Consider the following 19064-nt stretch of genomic DNA (forward strand, 5'->3'; position numbering starts at 1 on the left):
GTTTTCTTTCATTTCTCTTTTTGCATCGGAAATCGATTTTACAACTTTGCCACGGCAGCTCCGACTAAGCGCTGAGTTGACTTTTCGCGTGTCATTTCGCGATGATTTTAGTGAATAAAGCTAGAAAAGAGATTATTTTAGATTATTTAAACTGTTTCCCGTTCCCAATATCTCAGATTCCACCCAATTCCAACACAATCGATGCTAAATGCATTAAAAAGACATTTTGAATAGGGGCTCCCATCTCTGCTCGCAAGCAGTGATTGTTATCGCCTTAAGGTGACAATTTTCGAACGCTACCTGTCTCCCTGCGACCCTCTGGGAGTTATTTAACTTGAATTAAATCTAAATGTTTCGGCTGCCCGAAGCAACTCTGATAAAATAACTACATTATGCTCACATTGTCGCCCTGTCAACGTGCAGATCTCGCCTGCTCCACTTTTTATCCCCGTTCCGACGTGTCTCTCCAGCCTAAATTCTAGCCCGAGGAGCTGCTAATCTCGCCCTGAATGAGCCCTAATTAGAGCTAAGTGATAAACTTCAACCCAATTTCAATGCCACCCAAATCTAGCACGGGTGGGGGTGATCCAACCCATCTCACTGGGCGCTACACTATACACCTAGTCTAGGAGACCCATACAGTCCCGGGAGTCACCATTGCCCGTATGTGTTCCTCGGCTGGCCGGCCGACGGGGCTGCCATTCTGATTTTAGCGGCAAACGAATTAAGGACTTGTCAAAAGTCAGCGGGTGCACCAGTCCTTATCACCCTTCTCGCCTCCCCCTCGCAGCACCATTCGTTTCGCCCCCATTTATACTGTTAAATAGCCAGATCAGGTCACTATTGTATCTTAGGTGCGTCTCTTCAAAGACTAATGCCAAATCGTGCAATTTCAGATATCCTAACTGTTAAACAAGGAAAGCCTGTTGCTGTTTAAGTAGCATACAGACTGTTCCGACCATAAGTATTCACCAAAAATTTAGAACTAAGAAACATTAAATTAACATAGCAAAAAATAACAATTTTTTCAATTTTTTCCCAGTTTGTTTAATTAACGAGTGACCGAAGTAGGTGAAAAAATGCTGGAATGAGGGATAGTAATAGCTAACTTAAGATTAAAATGAAATCAAAATATATAATGAGGGAGGTTTTGCGGTAGGAGAAATAGGATCAATTGAGCAATCTCCACCCCCCCCCCTGGTGAAATCATAAACCAGATTCTCCAACGAGAGTGTAGGACGCCAAAACTTACAATATCGAAGCTCAAAAATTACAAAAGAGTGTAAAAAGACTCAATAAAACTGAAAAACTGAGGAATATAAAGCTACTTGGTTCTGTCCTAAAAGAAAAAAAAGCTCTTGCGGACAATATTGAGGTACTGCTGAGAACATTTTTTGCTATTCAGATATAAGGATAGAGCATCAAGCCTGATATTTTGGTTTCATTGATGAGGGAATGGTCGCCCAAACAAAAATTTACAAAAATTATTTTTTTGTAATTTTCGTTTGTTTTTTTTTTGAAATTTTTCTCGATACTCATATAAAACAAACTTCATTCGGTCAATCGATTGCGTGCTACCAACACCTCAACCATCTACTTGCGTTTGCTGACGATTTTTTTTAGAATTCTTATTACGACCAGAAGGGCTTGAACCCCTGTGAGTTTTTCTCGAGATGGTCAAAATTGGGCAAAAAAAAACATTAGCTAATTCATATGTCGAAATAATAACCAGGCATGTTTGATGAATAAAACAAAAAACTTATGCTGAAACCTGTCGATGAGTTGACGTGTATCTTAATTTGATGGGTTTTATGATTTAAGTTTTGTTCATAATCTAAGGCAAGCGCAATTCTAAATTTTTTGCAAATTGCGTGTTTTTCAAAACTTTTTCCAATAACTTTTTGTCAACCTTTTTTTAAATTCACTAAACTAAATTTCCGAGGTCTCTCAAAGCACTAAACACTAAATAGATACTTGTTGCCTAAAATTTGTGGACTGGAGGCATATTTGAAAAAAGCCCAAGCCGAAAAACCGGTTTTTGGAGAGTTTTGACCTGGCATAGTTTGGTCGGCCAAAATGGGGGGCTCGCAAAAAGTAAAGAAAAACCCTTCCCCACCATAAAAAAACCTGCTAGTATTTGCAGTTAATTTACACTTTTTTGAATGCAATGAAGGACAGATAAAAAAAGTTGATGAAAAATATCAATAGCCTGTTCGTTTTATGATGTCCTTCTTTACCGTAGGATCCTGTTTAAACAAAGCTGCCTGGTAAATTTTGATCGCTCAACTCAAAAGCATGAAAAACCTGTTTTTCTGAGCAGTTTATTTTTTCTTAAATCCTAGCTTTTTTGTTCTATTTCAGATTTAATCCAGAAATCCGTCATTAGTTACGGGTTAGCTGGTGCCATTAGGCGCAATAAATAGAGGATAGTGCAGAGTGAGCGTTGAAAATGAAAAAGTATATTCTGCGATGAGATTAAGCTAGGTGGCGGATTTTAGTCGGGTCATCCTGAACGAGAAATTGTAAATTTGGGAATTCCTAATGAGGGTTCTCAACTTTCGGCCCACTTTGACAGTCTTTTCACACCTGGGTTTCACCTTTATGATGCGAGAGTGATGATGGGTTTAATCACTTTTCCCTTGCTCACTTTGCGCCTTTCACCCCATTCATTAATGCCGGCCTTCCCATCTAATCACTGTGTCGACCTAAGTGCGCTATAAAATAAACTGCATCAAGTCTAGAAGTGTGAAAAAAGCCAAGCAGCGCTCAACTATTTTCAATCTCAGCTTAGCTCATACTTTATTCATACCAAGCAAACATGTCCACGATTTTTCACACTTATGAATAAATGAATGCGTGAATTAAAACAGTGATCATGCTCATTAATATTAATTGCAAATCATGAAAGGTGAAAAATTGCTTCCTGTTATAATAGCGGAGGCTCGTGTCTTTCAAAACTTCCAGACATTCAGGCGTCCAGTATTTCCACCTCGATTGAAGAAAATGAACGTTTTGTATTTGCAGTGGAAACTTGAAAAGGATTAAGGGGAAGTATTGCTGAAACACATGAAGGTGTTGAGTGAAATAAAAAGAGTTGAATTTTTAAAAAGCTCTCAAAATCATGTACCAATAATGGATTTCTCCTCTCAAAACTGCAATTTTTTGTTCAAACAAATATCCTTTTCAAAAATTTGCGATGCATTTTTCTCTGGCCGTGGCATATGTTACAAATGAATAATCAATAGGTTTCTCTGTTTGTAAATAGATTTAAAAAATAGTTCTCAGAAAGAAATATCGACCCGCCGTTTTTGATGAGTCCCGTTGAAAAGCTCGTTAAGAAGTGTGATCCCATATCCCACTTAACCACTTGAAATCTTTTTGAAGTTATTCAGGCGGATGAAAGCAAAAAAAATCTACTTCTTTGTTGGATTTACCACTAACGTTTTCTATAAAATTAAACTATCAAAATATCAACTCGTTGGAAAAACTTAGAAAACTTTCAAAAACTTTTCTCCGATATTTATATGAGACCATAAGTATTTTTTCGGGACCATAGTTTACAATTAAAACCGAGATGTTTTTGAGGAAACTCTCAGTCTTTTCAGGCATTTTGGGCATGCAAATTTTTAAAACCTGAACTTGAGGATGCACAGATGTGCCAAAACATCCGTAATTTAAATTTTTAATTCCTTCTGTCTTTTTAGGCAAAGTTAGCCAAAATTACTGACTGATCTCAGAAGTTTTGATGAGTTTTGTTCTGGCAATAATCGAAAGCAGGCGCGCCCTCCTTTGAACAGATCCGCCCCTAAAACAATGCGCAGTTTTGGTGAAATGCTAAATCTTAATATCCGACTCAACTTAAATTTCAAGCCATTGGTTTTGGGTATTACTTTTTAATCATAACAAAAAGAATTTGCAATCCTCTTTGTAATTCTTAACGTGGTCTTATATTTGCTCTGGCCACTTATTGTCCGGCTGAACTGATTGTCCGGGGCTAAGATGGAGGTATTAAAAGTGTGCTTCTGAAGGGGGTCGGGGGAGGGGTGGAAGTTTTGGCGGGAACGTGAACACAAGAAGGAAGTGGAGCGGTTGGTTGTCTGGCGCCTCTCGGCTCAGGTCCCGCGGAGCTCTCTTAGGCTTTTTAGCGGCGGCCAGTTCTGCATAATTGACTTGGGATTGATTGGAGCGCGTTGCCGAGTATGAAAAAGGATGAATTTATCAGAAATTGAGCTTAATTTTTAATAAAATTTCACAGTATGGGTGAAGAAAGCGAGCTAGGAATTGAAAACAAAGGAACGCGACTATTTGGCGCTCTTTTTCAAATCCATTGACATGATACGTACGCCCAGGCGTCACTTTTTAGCAGCTCATTCCCCTTTCCAACTAATTGCAGCCTCTCTAACTAACCAGACAAACTACGCAACTAGTTAATATATCACTCTCCATCTGATATATGATAATAACCTACTATCCCCCCACCCAGCACAGATCACAGAGACATGTGCAAAGCCAGTTGTCGCCAGAAAGAGAAAGCAAAGCCCCCTAACTCCTGACTTACCTGTCTTGTTCCTCTGCTCTACCTGCACAATTGGCCACATTGATCCGCCTTTCATCTCTGATTGGAAACTTGACTCTCACCGACAAGTGTCCACCTCCTGCATTTTTCCCCCAGCCGGTGGCCGAGAGCTGCACATTCCGCCCCTTTTCCGCCTTTTCCCCCTAATCTAGCCCCAAACTTGACCCCTCTTTTATTAGCCAAGTCACTCGCGGAAGGGGTAAATAGGACTCTGATTAGACACAAACCACATCGGTACTTCAGATTAAGACGGACATTGGATGTTTGAGGTTATTTCGATTCAAAAGAGTCCAACTGCCCCCCGTAATAACTTCCGAAGTGCAACCCAGAAACGAACTATTATGTTTAGTTCAAAAATTTGAACCAGATGTTTGTTACATCATTTTCTTAATTACCAAAGCGTGCTTCAACTTCAATTCGATTTTAGAAAATATCTTCCCATTTTTTTCACTCCTGCTTGCTACTGTTTTGATACCGTCAAATTCGGTTCACCATCCAAACAACTGTACAATATTTTTTTAAAATAATCTTGAGACCAAACCCGGAGTCTATGGAAAAAATGCTTGTCATACAAATTTCATATAAATTGTATGATATGCGTTTTTCTACAGGAAAAAATACTAACTTGAGATGAACATTTTTTTAATCCATTTTTTGGTTGCAAACTTGCTTCTGGGGTCGAACATACATTTCACGAAAAAAAATTTGCAAACAAAATTTGAATTTGTGTCGATAGCGTAGTCCAGGTTGAGTTTTTAACCAGGGGCGGATTTAGGGGGGGGGGGGGCGGACGCCCTATTCCCCTCAGGGATTCGACCCCCTGTCGACCCAAAGGGTCCCCCCTTTGGTACTTGTTAAGAAATCCATTTTTGGCCGACCGACCCTAAAGTTTTTCTAAAGGCGCTTTCGGCGCCAAAATATACTAACTTTGAGGGGGAGCGCGCGCCAAAAAAACGCGATTTTTTGTCAAAATTTTCCAAAAAGTGCCCAAAAATGGCTTTTTTGACCTGTTTCTTAAAAAGTTTGCCTGCGGCGCAGAAAATTTGGCAAAAACAGTGTCTTTCTAATGCTTTGAGAGAACTCGGAAAATCAATTTGATCGACCTAAAAAAAGGTCGTCAAAATTTTCGAAAATTTTTCAAAAAACCGCCCCCCCCCCCCTCGAGAAAACCCCCCTGATCTTAACATTACAAGCAATTGTTTTTTATAAACACAATAATTTTTTTGTTTTCATATGCTGAAATAAACATAAATTTGTGAAAAAAAAAACAGGACTTTTTACTCAACCACCGAGTTTTTTAAAGTAAAATTTTTCTAGCCATATACAAAATTTTAGCTTTTTTGGTATATAGTTCTGTGCGAAAAAGTTAACATTAACTTACATGGCTATTATCACTAAATGCAGTCTATATGCGTGGTATCTGTCAGTTACACTCTGGGTTTTTTTATGTCAGAAAAACCTTGGTTAGCTGGGTCTGGATGAAACACAAAATTTTGAAACACAAAAACTTTGCAATTTCATTTATGGAAAAATGCTTGTCATACATTTTTTTAGCACAAAAACTTGTTACTTAAAATCAAAATGTGGTAAAAACTGCTTAATTTAAATATTCATAGAATGGAAAAAATGCTTCTTATGCTAGTTTCAAACTGTTTTAATTAGCTCTCATTCTGCAAGCTATTCACTTATTTTTACCGCTCGTACTTGAGCCAATCAATTATCTTCGAATTTTTTCAATTAAATCATGTTGGTTGGGGTTTTGCCCAGGCAGCTACCGGCTATCCTGGATTTTGCTTAGGTTTTGTAGTCAGTTTTTTCTCTGCTACAGCAAGCGGCTATCACTGTTAAGTTATGTTTAGTTTGTTTAGAAAACCTTTTAGATATAAAGTTTACAGAAAAGGTTTTAGTTTATTTAAAGTGGAAATCAAATATAAAATTGTCAAAACTTGCCCAAGATGGGTCGAAATTTTTGATGCTTTTTACATGAAAAACTGCATGCTTTGACAATACAATGATATCAAAAAGTTTTTTAAATGTAGTTCAGTTTTCAAAAAAATAAGATTTTACAAACAAATAATTTTCATAAATGAATTATTCACTTTTTTTGCTTAAATAGCATAAATTAGATCTCAATGAATCAGAGTTCGTAGCATTATCAACAGATTAGCACGTTTTTTTTAGTCTATTTGTGGCTAGTTTTTAAAAGAATCAGTGGATAGAACTCTGGAGATTGTGCAATTTGTCACACTTTAACGCAGCCCGTTGCTATTGTTTCTCCACATATGAAAAAATAACCAAATATTTGTGCTCAGGTGGTTTGTTTTCACCAGACAAATTTCGATTTTTTAATTAGCCATTTTTGACGTAATTTTTTAATATAACTTGAAAACTATTGTTGCTCAAAATCAAAACAATATTTCACCTGAGATCATTTTTTGTAAAGTTATGGGGTTTGAACATTTTCAATTTGGCCAATTATGAATAATTACTCGCTGTATATTTCGTGCTAAGAACACATGAGCGGAATTTCAACGCGTTTTATAAATCGTTTTTAATTCAAACTGAGACATGCTATTCGGTCTTATTAATAATTCGCTACATGAAAATTATATCACTTTATTTTACATAGCGTCTGAATGGATGATTTCCAAAAAAAACTTTAAAAAAGGTTGAAATTTTTACTTTAAAAAATAATTTATTCTTTTTTAAAGAGGACACTACTTCATAGACCTTAAAAGACGGTCGAAACATTCAAAATTCTGCCTTGATACGAGAAATCTTAATTTTGATTTTGTTCGCGAAGTGCTGCCTCGCTGTTGCGTCTATATACCCTCTATTCTGGCTTCTTTTAAGAGAAAACTAGATGGTAAGAAAAATGCTTCAAATGTTTCCAGTTTCCTATATTTCGCTTTGTTTTCGAAAAAAAAACTTCTATAATTTTTTTGACACATGGAAGGCATTTCTAAAATGCAGTTTTGACTAATTGATTGCTTCATTTCTGATTAAAAAAATTTTTCCTACTCAAAGCTCAAAATGACCTGCATGTAATTGCTTGGTCTTACTCGGTGCAAAAAATTAGATAAAGGAGGTTCCACTGATAAACACAGATGACAGTTTTCAAGACCCGGTAGCTTCATTATTAGAAAATTGATCGCAGGAAAAGTACCTTTATGCTCCTAAAACCTGGGTGATGATGTCTTGCATATGGTATGAAAAAGTTCCGTAAAAATTGTCATTAACTGGCTCAAAAGCTTTTAAAAAAATGACAACAAATACAATAATCCCTACAACCTGTCTCCAGTAGTCCAAACAAGAACTCAGTATATACTAAAGACTAATGTTTTGGCCCACTAAAATACTCAAAATCGCCTTTAAATTTTTGCACAATCCACTTAGCAGCCTTTTGCAGAATCCACTTACAATTCAAAAATACACAGTAACCTCGTAATCATTGGAAGATTGAAAACAAAACCTAGACTTTTTCATGTTTAACAACACAAAAAAATTATTTGTGATTAAGTTGTTCTATATCTATTTACAATGATCGGTGATTGAATTTTTTTGGAACCAGTATCAGATGTTTGAAAGCCTAGAAAATCGTTTAGAAATTTTTACAATCGTTGCTTGACGAAATCAGTATTGCAGCCCTATGATTATTAAATTCATTTATTTTTCTAACTTTTCCAGCTGTTCGCATGCTGATTAAAGCCGGATCAAAAAGTTGTTCACCTTTTTAGACCACAAACGTGATATAAATCAAGCAATCAAGTAGCATTTTTAAGCAGCAATAATATTTATTTAATGCTTTTGACTCGTTTCCTGTTGTAGGCGCCACTGTCCTTCTGAAATATTAAATAAAGTCTGCGATAAATGAGCAATTTGGAATCAGTTTCAAATAAAAAATTCAAAACCACTGCCGGTCCATTTTCTGTGCAAAAAATAAGAAGGGAAAGGGGTGCTCAGGTGGGGCGATGTTAATGAGCAGCTAAACCGGGGGGTTTATGAGGGGGTTAAAATCAGCCGAGTGATTAATTTTTAACAGCAAATTTTGTCACTTTTGTCCTACAAATGCCTTTCACAAAAATGGACACATTTCGCCATCTCTTTTGATAGGAAGTGATTGTAGTTTGTAGTGTCTTCAGCCTCATTGGATATATTAAAGAGGTTCAATTGAAAAAGAAACACCTGATGTAATTGTTTTTTGTTCTTTTGAAAGCAATATTTCAATTATTCCAACAGCAAATAAATTGCTACTTAAGTTATAACGCGTCTTGTTTCTTTACAAAATCGCACAAAGGAATCATGGGAGTAAAGTTGTAAAAGTGGACATCCAGCTAAATATCTGATGATCAAATTCCAATGCTGCGCATCAAGTTTTAATCAAAACCACATTCCAACATCGAGCAAAACAAAGCCTCATTTTTAATTCACAAGGTTATGAAGTTATTGACCTTTGTGTACTAATCCTTGGAATTTACTTTGATACTTCTTATTTATAACCAATAAGTTTCAGACTCTCATATCGAGGGGCGATCTTCAAAAAATCTACGATAAGATTGCTATATTTCATATGTTGGATGACCTTAATCAAGCTTAATGAGGAAAAATAAAATTTTTCTATAAGATTAAATTTTGGATCAATTTTGGAGAAAATTGACAGAATTTTTAAATAGAACAAAAATAGACTCCATATTATATGATATATCTACAAATTATATAACTCCAAAGTATATAAACGAACATCTAGGATTGTCAAAACATTAAATACGTTGTATTTGCGAGTTTGATTGAGTAAATTTTCGAAGTTTTGAGTGAAATGTCGAAAAAATATTCTAATTGCGTTGAATTGCTAAGCACCGATTGTTGAAAGTGTCTGAAAATTTACAAAGTCTGAAGACTCAGCTTCTAAACTCTTTCAGTTTTTGGACCATTTCTGACTCATTTGCAACTGTCGGTGAAGTTTTCTGGGGAATTCCTAAACTTTTGAAAAGAAATTCGCTCTCCATCAAAGATGTTGGAATTTTTCCAGTCGGAGAAAACTCAGAAAGCTTGTTGTTCAAAGCCGCCTGTGAAACATGGCTGGGCAAATACGGATTTTGGAAAATCGAATTGGGCGAAATTTGTTGGATGCCATTGGGAGAATGTGACAGCGAAGTGGGTACTTGGTTTCGTGGATCAACGAAGCTATTCGTAGATGCGACTCGCTGGTACAACTGCTGCAACATAGCCGATCTCATCAAAAACGAGTTATGAGGATCGAAAACATTGTTGTTGGCGTTCCCTGGAGCTCCGAATGCCGCCGCGGCTGCTGCAGCTGCGGGCGAAAGTTGCGGCAACTGGTGCCCTCCGACTCCCAAGCCCCCATGTCCAGGTGGGTTCTGAGGTCTCTGCAAGAACCCCTGCAACTGAGATGCCAAGTTGGTCTGTTCGAATCCCTGAGCTCGGCTGGCTGCAGAAGCCAGAATGCTACTGATTTCCGAGTGGTTGATACCTCCTGGCAGTTGGTTCAAGCCTCTTTGCATCATAAGTGAGACTGGGATCTGAGGATTGAAATGCGGGTTCCCGGGCATGCCTCGAATCGGACTCTGGTCCTGGAAGAGGGAGTTCTGAGGCGTTACAGTAACGTTCGGTGCACTCATGCCGAAATCAGGCTGGCGGTTTGTGGTTTGTTGCACTGGCGTGTATGAAGGGGAGTGAAACTTCATGTGTTTTGATACTGGTGGTGAAATTGAGGTGCATTTCGAATTGGAAGAGGGTGGCGACATGTTGTCTGAGGGTCTCTTTCGGTGATTTTCCGACTGGTTCGGGGTTGTCTTTGATTTAGCATCTAAAACAAAAATATTCGCATTGAGTTTCAAATTGAAAGACCATGATGGCAAACATTAGCCGTACCATTTTTGAAGTGTTAAAATTTAAAAAGCATAAAATTGACGTCAATGTGAGTTTCTCGCATTTTTAGTCTTTGTTGCTTTAGAGCAGCCGAATTCAGCTTGGGGCTTAGACTAGATTTTTCTTCTCGATGAAGTGTCAAATCTTTAACCACGAAGCCTGCAGCAATTTGGGCAATTTAGCGACTGATAAAAAACTGATAATGATGTTCAATGCCGGGGGCGATCCGGTCTTTGTCAGATAGAAGAATTTTGCTCGTGTAACAACAATAAATACTCAAGTCCGCAACGAGCTATTAAGAGGCGCCGAGAGGCTTAACTATATGCTTGACTTCTGGCTAATAGACCTCTTATAATGATTTTGTTATTTTAGAGGCTCATTTTTGTAGCTGTAGTACTATTGACTGTATATACGTGTGTACTTTTTGGCTCTTGTCACGCATAAGCTTATTTGTGAGCCGGTATTCGAGATTTACCTGCGCAGTTTTCATGCCTTGTCATTCATTTAGACACCTAAGGCGTTACATCTAGTCGTTATAGCTCTTAAGTGTGCCGGATAATGATAATTTGACAATTGAAAGCTTTCAACTTGGCCAGAAAAGCTGTTAAAAATCGTTCAGCGCCAGTCGAGTGATGTAAGAATGGCGCCTAACATAACATATAAACTTCTACCTGTGGCCTAATTAGAGGTGATTAAATGAGAAAATTACAGGTAGGTGAGCCATAGAAGAGAAATTACGATTAGAAATTGGTGAAAAATTACTTTGCTCTATTGTAGTCGCACTGGTCGGAGACAGGTTGTCTGGCGCCCCCGTCCGGCCCACATCTCCCCGCCCGCCGCCAGACACTGCGACTGGGTGTTTAGTAGAACCCATTTGATCAACCTTAACACTCGCCTCTCTCCCTAATCCCTCATCAGATAAGGACTGCGGCGGCATCTCGTGATTATGGACTGCTTCCATTTCCACGTTCTCACACCGTCGCGTTTCCGGATCCTTGACAACATCCGAAGTTGTCGAGGACGATCCAGGAGAGATTGAGGACGAGGTCTTCTCGTGACTGAGGCTCTTTTCACAGTCTGATAGGGGGGACTTCACAGGTAGGGTATTGGGCGAGTTGATTGAGGAGTCTAGGGGGTGAGATGAAGTGTCGACAGGTGACGTCAGCACGTCAATTTCTTCGTCACTGTCGTCGTTTTTTCCATCACCATCAAGTGATTCCGATTTACCTCTAAAAAGTAAACATTTAGTTTAGTAAAGATTCGCTTATGGGATTCATCAAAAAAAATCAGCAGATAAAAACACTTACTTTTTGGATGACTTTCCTCCACCATTTTCTCGGAAGCCTTTCGCAAATGGGTTGTGGTTGATTTTGAGCTGAGTTATCTGAAACAAAAACCGAGATTTCAAAAAAGGACCATGTTCACAATTTCACTATGGGTAGTCTGGCCTGGTAATTCTTCAAGACACACTTTTTCGCAATTCCATTTTCCCACTTTGTCATTTTTAGCCTTAAGTTGTGTTAATTTTACAGAATTGACCAATGGGCGGGCAGAATGAGTATAAAAGAAAATAGGGGAAAATAGGAAATTCGAGCTTGTTCGCTCTGCTCTGAATAACTGCGCTATCAAGCTAATTGAGCGGGTACATTACAAGAAAGAAAGTGATATCAATTTGTGTGGCTCGGGCGGTGGCGGCGGTCGATAGGTGATAATGGTGATTAAAGCTCTTGGGGAGCATCAGCGACATAGGTGAAGAATATTTCACTTTGAAGATAAAAGCCACTAGCCCGTTTAAACTGCCACTGCAGTCCATTGCTTAATGAAACTTCCTCTCAATTCTGATGCTTTCTGATCTATTCATCAACCTGATGAGAGCGAAATTATCTGCATGGTTGATTAATGAGCCCAAGTGGCTCATATAATGTTTTTACTATCAGCTAAAGTGCATTTATGTAATTGAATTCCCAATTTGTCGTCTAATTTTAACATATCGACCGCCTCGCAACTTCAAGTGTAACTTTTGAAGTGCAATGGGTTAGACTTGGCGTCTGCCAAAATTAGCAAATCTTGCTTTTTATTAAAATTTCCGAAGTGATTTTTTCATCAATCTCTGCAATGATTCGCTTGAAACCCCCGATAAAAATAACACTGATGCTGGAAAATGGCAAAAAATCAGTCGGTTCTTAACCCTAAACATCGACGTGGCGAGATGGTGTGTAAGGAGTTACGTAATATATTAACGCTTTGCAATGTGGTTATGTAATAGTTACCTTGTCATTCTGATATGCGGTGACTGCTATGAATTGTGTCTCGGGGTAGACGAAAGTCCTGAAGGTGGCATACTGCAGTTTCATGATGTCACTGGCACATACAAGATGGAACCTCGGCTGGTATTTGTGCATGGAGTTCAGAATCGTCTAAAACACACAACAAAACTTAGAATTTTCAATCATTTCTAATAAAAAGTTCCCATATTTTTGTTCAGAACCATTTTGGTTTCGTTTTTCTATCACAATACGTCAATAAGATTTACTGTTGATTCAATCGGCTCAAGATTGGTTGGATAAATCGAATTAGAAAATGCGATAATTTGGTTATTTGTTGTTTTGTTCCAATTTTTTATCTGTTTAATTAATGAGTTTTTTTCGACTTATTTCAGTTTTGTTCACGGTTGAATGCGGATGGATGGAGCGACGAATGTACGATTTTTCGCCTGTGTGGTTTCAGTGTGAGCGCTACAATGGTCAGGTAGTCTGTTAGGCGCCAAAGGGAAATATAAGTGTTGCCAATTTGTAAAACAGCGGCGAGCTTTATGAGGCGCATTGTCCAACCGGCAGCTGAATTTCACGCCAGCCCAAAAACCGCTCAGAGGCGGGGAACGGGGCGACATAATAACCGCACAACCAAGCCTAGGGGGGTTAGTTGACCGTCATATCAACATAAAACAACAAAAACAAAAAAAACGGTGAAAAAATAATAAAAAAACTGTAATGAACCCCTCATTAAGCGTGACGGGATAGGCGACCAGTTGTCTGAGCTAACTGCTGGCTGAATCAAAGAGAAAATAATGGACAATTATTAATGGGACAACCAATTGTCCATTCAGTCTAGGCTATTGTCCAGTTTCTGTTCAAACTTAAAAAAAACACGGCTTCTTTTGTTCAAAACCATTGACGCTACTTAGTTTTACAACCAGATATGAAATATGATGAAAAAGGCGAGTAAGGGAGCGCATTAAATAGGTCTTTTTGAAGTCCTTTTAATTTCACGTCTTTCATCGCATTTGTAGTGTTTTGTACTCTAATTAGCTCGGACAAGTTTCAGATGATGAGGATAATGAAGAACATGACTGATTTTGGCACCTGTTCCGCTGAGTTTCAAACGGATAGCCACAGCAGCTTTGTAACTCCAGACAGTATGGAGCGGGTCGATTAAATAATAAATTATTTTGCCTCCTTCATTCTGCCAGGCAAGCACTTTTTACAACTACATATCACAGAAATACTGTCCACTTTTGTTGGCCAGTTTTATGACAAAATCGATGTTTTTATGCGTTGCCTGATTTATGAGCACAACAAGCTCAAAAACAATATGTTTTTTAATTTTTAATCAGCTTCCTCAATCTAACTCACTTCTAATTAGAACATTTTCCCCGGTTATTCAATTTAAAAGCTTTTTTGATAATCTACAGATTTTGAAAATTTTAGCGGCAAAAAGTCTGATTTTTTGAAACTGGAAAAAACTACTTTTTTGATGTTTTTGAAGTTTTGGCGAAGCTTGAGAAAATGAGCTGATAGTGATACAAATGGCTACGGGATATGTCTATTAATATCATGAATTGGTAATTAGATTTTGTGGCTGGCTGAAAAGCCAGGAAATCTCGGCAGCGCCAAGTGTCCGAGGCCGGCCGGCTAAATCCAGCGCAAATTCCGCTTTAGCAAGGTGGAGTGGTGCAGATTTGAGAAGTATCGAATGAATAAATGACAAAGTAGTGGTTGCCGAACGGCGCCTAGAGTCTCCACGTTTCAACAATGGCCCTTGTTATGGCCAGTAATGGATAGTGAAAGCCATCAAAAGCCATCACTGGATTATTAAACGTCCGTAGCCGCCGTCACGTCAGTGAAACGCCGGATCGAGTCTAAGTCGCTTTCTAAGCCGTTAATCTCCAAAATGTCGTCTCGACTGGACAAACAATCGCACAAAAATCAACCGCCAAGTGATTAAATTTCACACAAAAAGCCAAGCAACTGGACTGCCAAAACAGCACAAAAGCAACAAAAAATGAAACTTGGATTTGATCCGATTAAAATTTGGGGCTGAAACAGGGAACAAAGAATTGGATCCTAAATGGCTAATTAGTTGATCAAATTCTTCAGGAAAAAAGTGGCCAAAGTTCGTCAATGTATTTGGTTCGTGGGCTAACAAGATGATAATATCGAGTCGCGACTCCACAGTGCTGTAAGCTGCGAGGAGTTTCTTCGATTCACGAGACGGAATGGCCGGATTTCAAAATTATACAAAAAATCTTGTCGCCCTTTTGTGGGTCAACCAAATTAAACTTAGCTACAAACTAAAAATAAGCCCAAACAAAAGTTAAACCCTGTTTTGGCATACAGTTCTACGATGAAAGTGAAGTGCTAAATAACATTTCAATTATCTAGAAAGACTGTTTCTGGACGCCTTTTGAACAAAAAATGGGTTTTTGATTTCTCGAAGCGCTCCCTCACTCAAATTTCTTATAATGATAACTTTCAACCAACGGAATTACTAAGATTTACACAATTAAAATTCTATATTCAAGACAAATGAGTTAAATTGAAAACCAAAAACTAGATTGAGCATTAGGCATGATTTAGAAGACTACAATAAGTGATTTCCCCAATGATAAGTGGTTTTCCGCCCACCAAGTGGAATTACAGACTGATCAAAAAGTATACAAAAAGAACATTTTTTTAATGAATGTTCAGAATGAAAACTAGACTCACGAATCCGTTTCTGTCCGAGATGTTGTTTGTGAGTTTGAGTTTGTGGAACGAGATGGACTTGGACATCCACTGTTCGCCGGTGGCGGGGGAATCCGGGTGGATGTACATTCTCTTCGGCATCTCCGGGTCGCTCTTGCCAGCTACCATCCAGCGGGAGTTGTGGAACTTGTAGCGACAGTCGTCAGAGGGGATCACGTCTAAGAGTAGGATGTATTTGGCCCGCTTGTCCAGACCACTGATGCGCGTTTTCAGAGACGGAAACATTCGTCTGCAACAAAAACAAAGCCATTTATTAAAGTCTTTAGGCACGAAAACATATCTATTAATGTTTTTAGGCACGAGAAACTTGGTTTATTTCATTTTTCAGTGCTTCCTTCTGATTTTCTTTCAGAAAACTCATGCAAAAAAAAGGTTTACTTTTTAGCCTACAAAAATCTTCTGGTAATGATTTTAAAAAAATTGCGAATATATTTTAGGCCAAAGTTAATTTTTTAGGGAAAAAGGAACGAATCGTCGGTGATTTTTATTATCTTTGCTGCGGAGTAAGGTTGAATTTCAAATCTTATCGAAAATAATTTCAGCATAATCAATGTAAGATCTAACTTTGAGAAAGTCTTGCTAAAATAGGAAAATGGAAAAGTACAATTGAACTGAGAAATCGACCAAACTTTAAACTCACCGTCCTGACTTTGTAATGACCATTTCCGTGTTCAACTTGTGGAAATCATTCCACAGTTCTGCACCTTCCAAAGTGATTTTTGGGTTGTCCTGGGGGATTGGTTCTGGCTCGAATGCCGGATGGAGACCCAGAGGTCTTCCGAAGTAGTCGGTGGGTCCGTAGGCTCCGTGCATGGATCCCGCTGTCAGTTGGTCCAGTTTGTGGGGAGGGGCTATGAGGGTGGTGCCATTCATGACTGCGTGACCAGGAAGGGTAAAAACATTTGGGTTGTGAGTCGGCTGGGACAAGATCGAGCTCATCGAGAAACTGGAACTCTTGGTCGAGATTGGACTTCGTTGCGATTCGATTGTTGGAGCAGCTAAAAAATTACACACTTATTACAGCAAAAACGTTCACATTCAGAGAAAATATTCTACCAATTCAGAAACTGAAACTTACGAGTCATCTCTGCAGTTTTCTCTTCTGGCTGTTGATAAAATTGTAAAATAGTAAGAACTGAAGAATGTTAAGAATTGGAGCTTTTTATCTAGATATTTAAGAGGTTTTACTAGTTATAATTCCATGACAAGCTGGAAACTGAAACAAGCAGTAGTTTCCAAGTCGTTTTCCAAGTAGTTTTTTAAAAGTTTTGGAATTTTTTTGCTGTTTTTGAGCAATTTGGACAGATTTTTAACAGTTGAGTAAATGTGATATTGATCTGTTTGTTTTCAATTTGAAGATCCACTCAAGTGCCTGTCTCTCTTTCTCTGATTCTCTGTTTGTTTAAACAAATACTCTACTCTGATTGGTCAGTCATCTTAGATACTTGACAAGTAGTTCTGACGTCTGATTCGTCGACTGTTTCCGGACTACAATTTGTCGGTTCTCAAATGTTCAATAAAAATGAAATTACACGGAATAAAAAAATACGGATTTTTTACTCCAATATCCAACGTCGATCAGTTTATTTTTCCTTTTGTTTATTTAGGGAATCCTTTATTTTTCTGACTAAAAGAACTTGTAAAATGGTTTCAAAAAGTCGGATATCTTCTAGTTGACTTTGATGAGCAATCAAAGTGACGGTTGGGTTTAAGCAGGATGTTCTTGTTGAGGTGTCAAATATTTCAAAAGGGTCCAACTTTATTTTCCTGATGTCGTGATGACTGAAATGTCTTGATCAAATAGGATGGTTAAGAGGAAGTATTTAATCTAATAGAAGGTATATTTGGTTATCTTCAAGTACCAAACAACTTGACAAGAATTAGCCCTCAAAACCGGTTTTTTGCACTTTTCTGGAAAGATTCGCAAATAGATACGTCCTTTTCTTGAACATAAATTCTGCAAATAAAGATTATAATTGAACAGTGTGTTTTGATATTAAAATCACACAAATAGACAAAGCAAAAATCTCTCAAGTCTCTAGTTTTATTGAAGTTTTGATTAAAACCTGTAAAACTAAGTTATTTTTTATCGAAAAGGTAGCCATAAAGGTAATTAAAGAATCTGAGTTGTGATTATGAGACAAAACTAATTATTGTTATTGGTGTCGTAGTTTTTGTTTTGTTTGCTTGTGCTCTTTAGCAATTTGTCTAGATTAATCAGCCGCATTTTCTGTCAAAACAGCCCAGCTCCGGATCGAGTTCCGGAGTTGTTTTGATCAAACCGGCGTCCCTGGTCGCACCATAGGTGAGTTTTTGGCTCCCGTCGCATCAGATAACTGCTAAAATTGGTCCGAAATGGTTCAATTGTGGCACCAATGTACATAAACACACCATGCTACAGTCCTAGTGTAATGTCTTTTATGAACGTCTCTAGGACGCTAGCCTTGATACAACTTTCTCTGAACTCAAAAAGAAACACTTCTAATTAGACTTCTTTTTGGTTTTCGCCGCGACGTCAGGGGTTCTTTGGGCTGCGCCGGCGGACTCTTTCGCGGGTAATCGTCCAATTAGAGCAATCTCGCCGCCTGGCTCCATACTTTTTGGGGGTCCCCTCCGCTCGCAGGTGAAAGTGTGAACTAACAAGGCTGTCGCTTATCTTAGTTAATGCTAACTTAGTGAATTTCCAATTATTATCACGAAAACTAAATCCCGAACATAGAGATTTGTTGACCGGGCACGAAGAAAAGGTTTATTATCTCGACTGAACCAGAGCCGCGTTGGAACCCGGGTCTAGCCCCGGCGACTCTGGCCCAATTAAGAGGGATTCAATTTAACCCCTTTTTAATCCCCACAAAGCTATGATATTGTGACAAAAGGTTGCCAACGTGGTGTGATAAAATCACAATTAGCCAAACCTGCAAAAACAAACACTTCACTACGTCTTAGCACACAGCTCAAAATACATGCAACGCATTAGTTCAATCAATTTAAGTAAACTAAAAACCAATTAATGAAAAATTGTACAGGTACGAAAGAACACTCTTTAAAGTCACTCAGAATCTTTTCATGCTCATCTTTTCGCCGAGAAAAGCTTTTAATTAATTCAAGTTCAATTACGGCAGCGCTTTCAAACAAACGCAGCTTAGTTGAGTATGGTTGAAAATGGTTTTAGTAATTAATGCAAGGTACGATTATGGCAAGGACATTTGTTTTAGTCAAAAGTTTAGCACTGTCTTATAAATGTGTTGCATGCATGTTGAATAAAGTGAAGAGTTAATTAAAATTATTGATTTTTGCTGTTAAGAACTACATGAATGCTGTGAGAATTGGCAAGTTTTTCAATTGCTTCTTCAATGAGTATCTATGGCTCCATTCTCGTATAGTTTAAAGTGTCCCTCCTTGAGGTACTAGCTGTTCCACGGAACAATGTTCATAAGCATGGAACATGCCGCTCTAAACATTTTGAGAATATTTTCCGGCAAATGCTTGAGCTCAAACTAAGAATTTATGATAAACGTGGTGCGGGTAGTAACTTATCTGATTTTTGATTTCCAAATTTTTTTTTTGTTTTTCAA

At 38.1% G+C, this 19064-nt stretch overlaps 1 protein-coding gene across 1 annotated transcript; it reads right to left on the reverse strand.

Moving 5' to 3' along the window:
• Positions 1-9240: 9240 nt before the first annotated feature.
• Positions 9241-17422, reverse strand: LOC134850374 (T-box transcription factor TBX2b-like). Its single transcript, XM_063866589.1, has 7 exons — positions 16568-17422; positions 16130-16487; positions 15451-15718; positions 12736-12882; positions 11773-11849; positions 11228-11694; positions 9241-10403 (listed from the first exon to the last, which is right to left on the reverse strand). Exons 1-7 carry the CDS (start codon positions 16572-16574, stop codon positions 9475-9477), a joined length of 2253 nt encoding a protein of 750 aa, XP_063722659.1. The 5' UTR covers positions 16575-17422; the 3' UTR covers positions 9241-9474.
• Between the last annotated feature and the right edge of the window lie 1642 nt (positions 17423-19064).

The sequence above is a fragment of the Symsagittifera roscoffensis genome, chromosome 1 (assembly GCF_963678635.1).
Source record: "Symsagittifera roscoffensis chromosome 1, txSymRosc1.1, whole genome shotgun sequence".
In the NCBI taxonomy this organism is placed as follows: Eukaryota; Metazoa; Xenacoelomorpha; order Acoela; family Convolutidae; genus Symsagittifera; species Symsagittifera roscoffensis.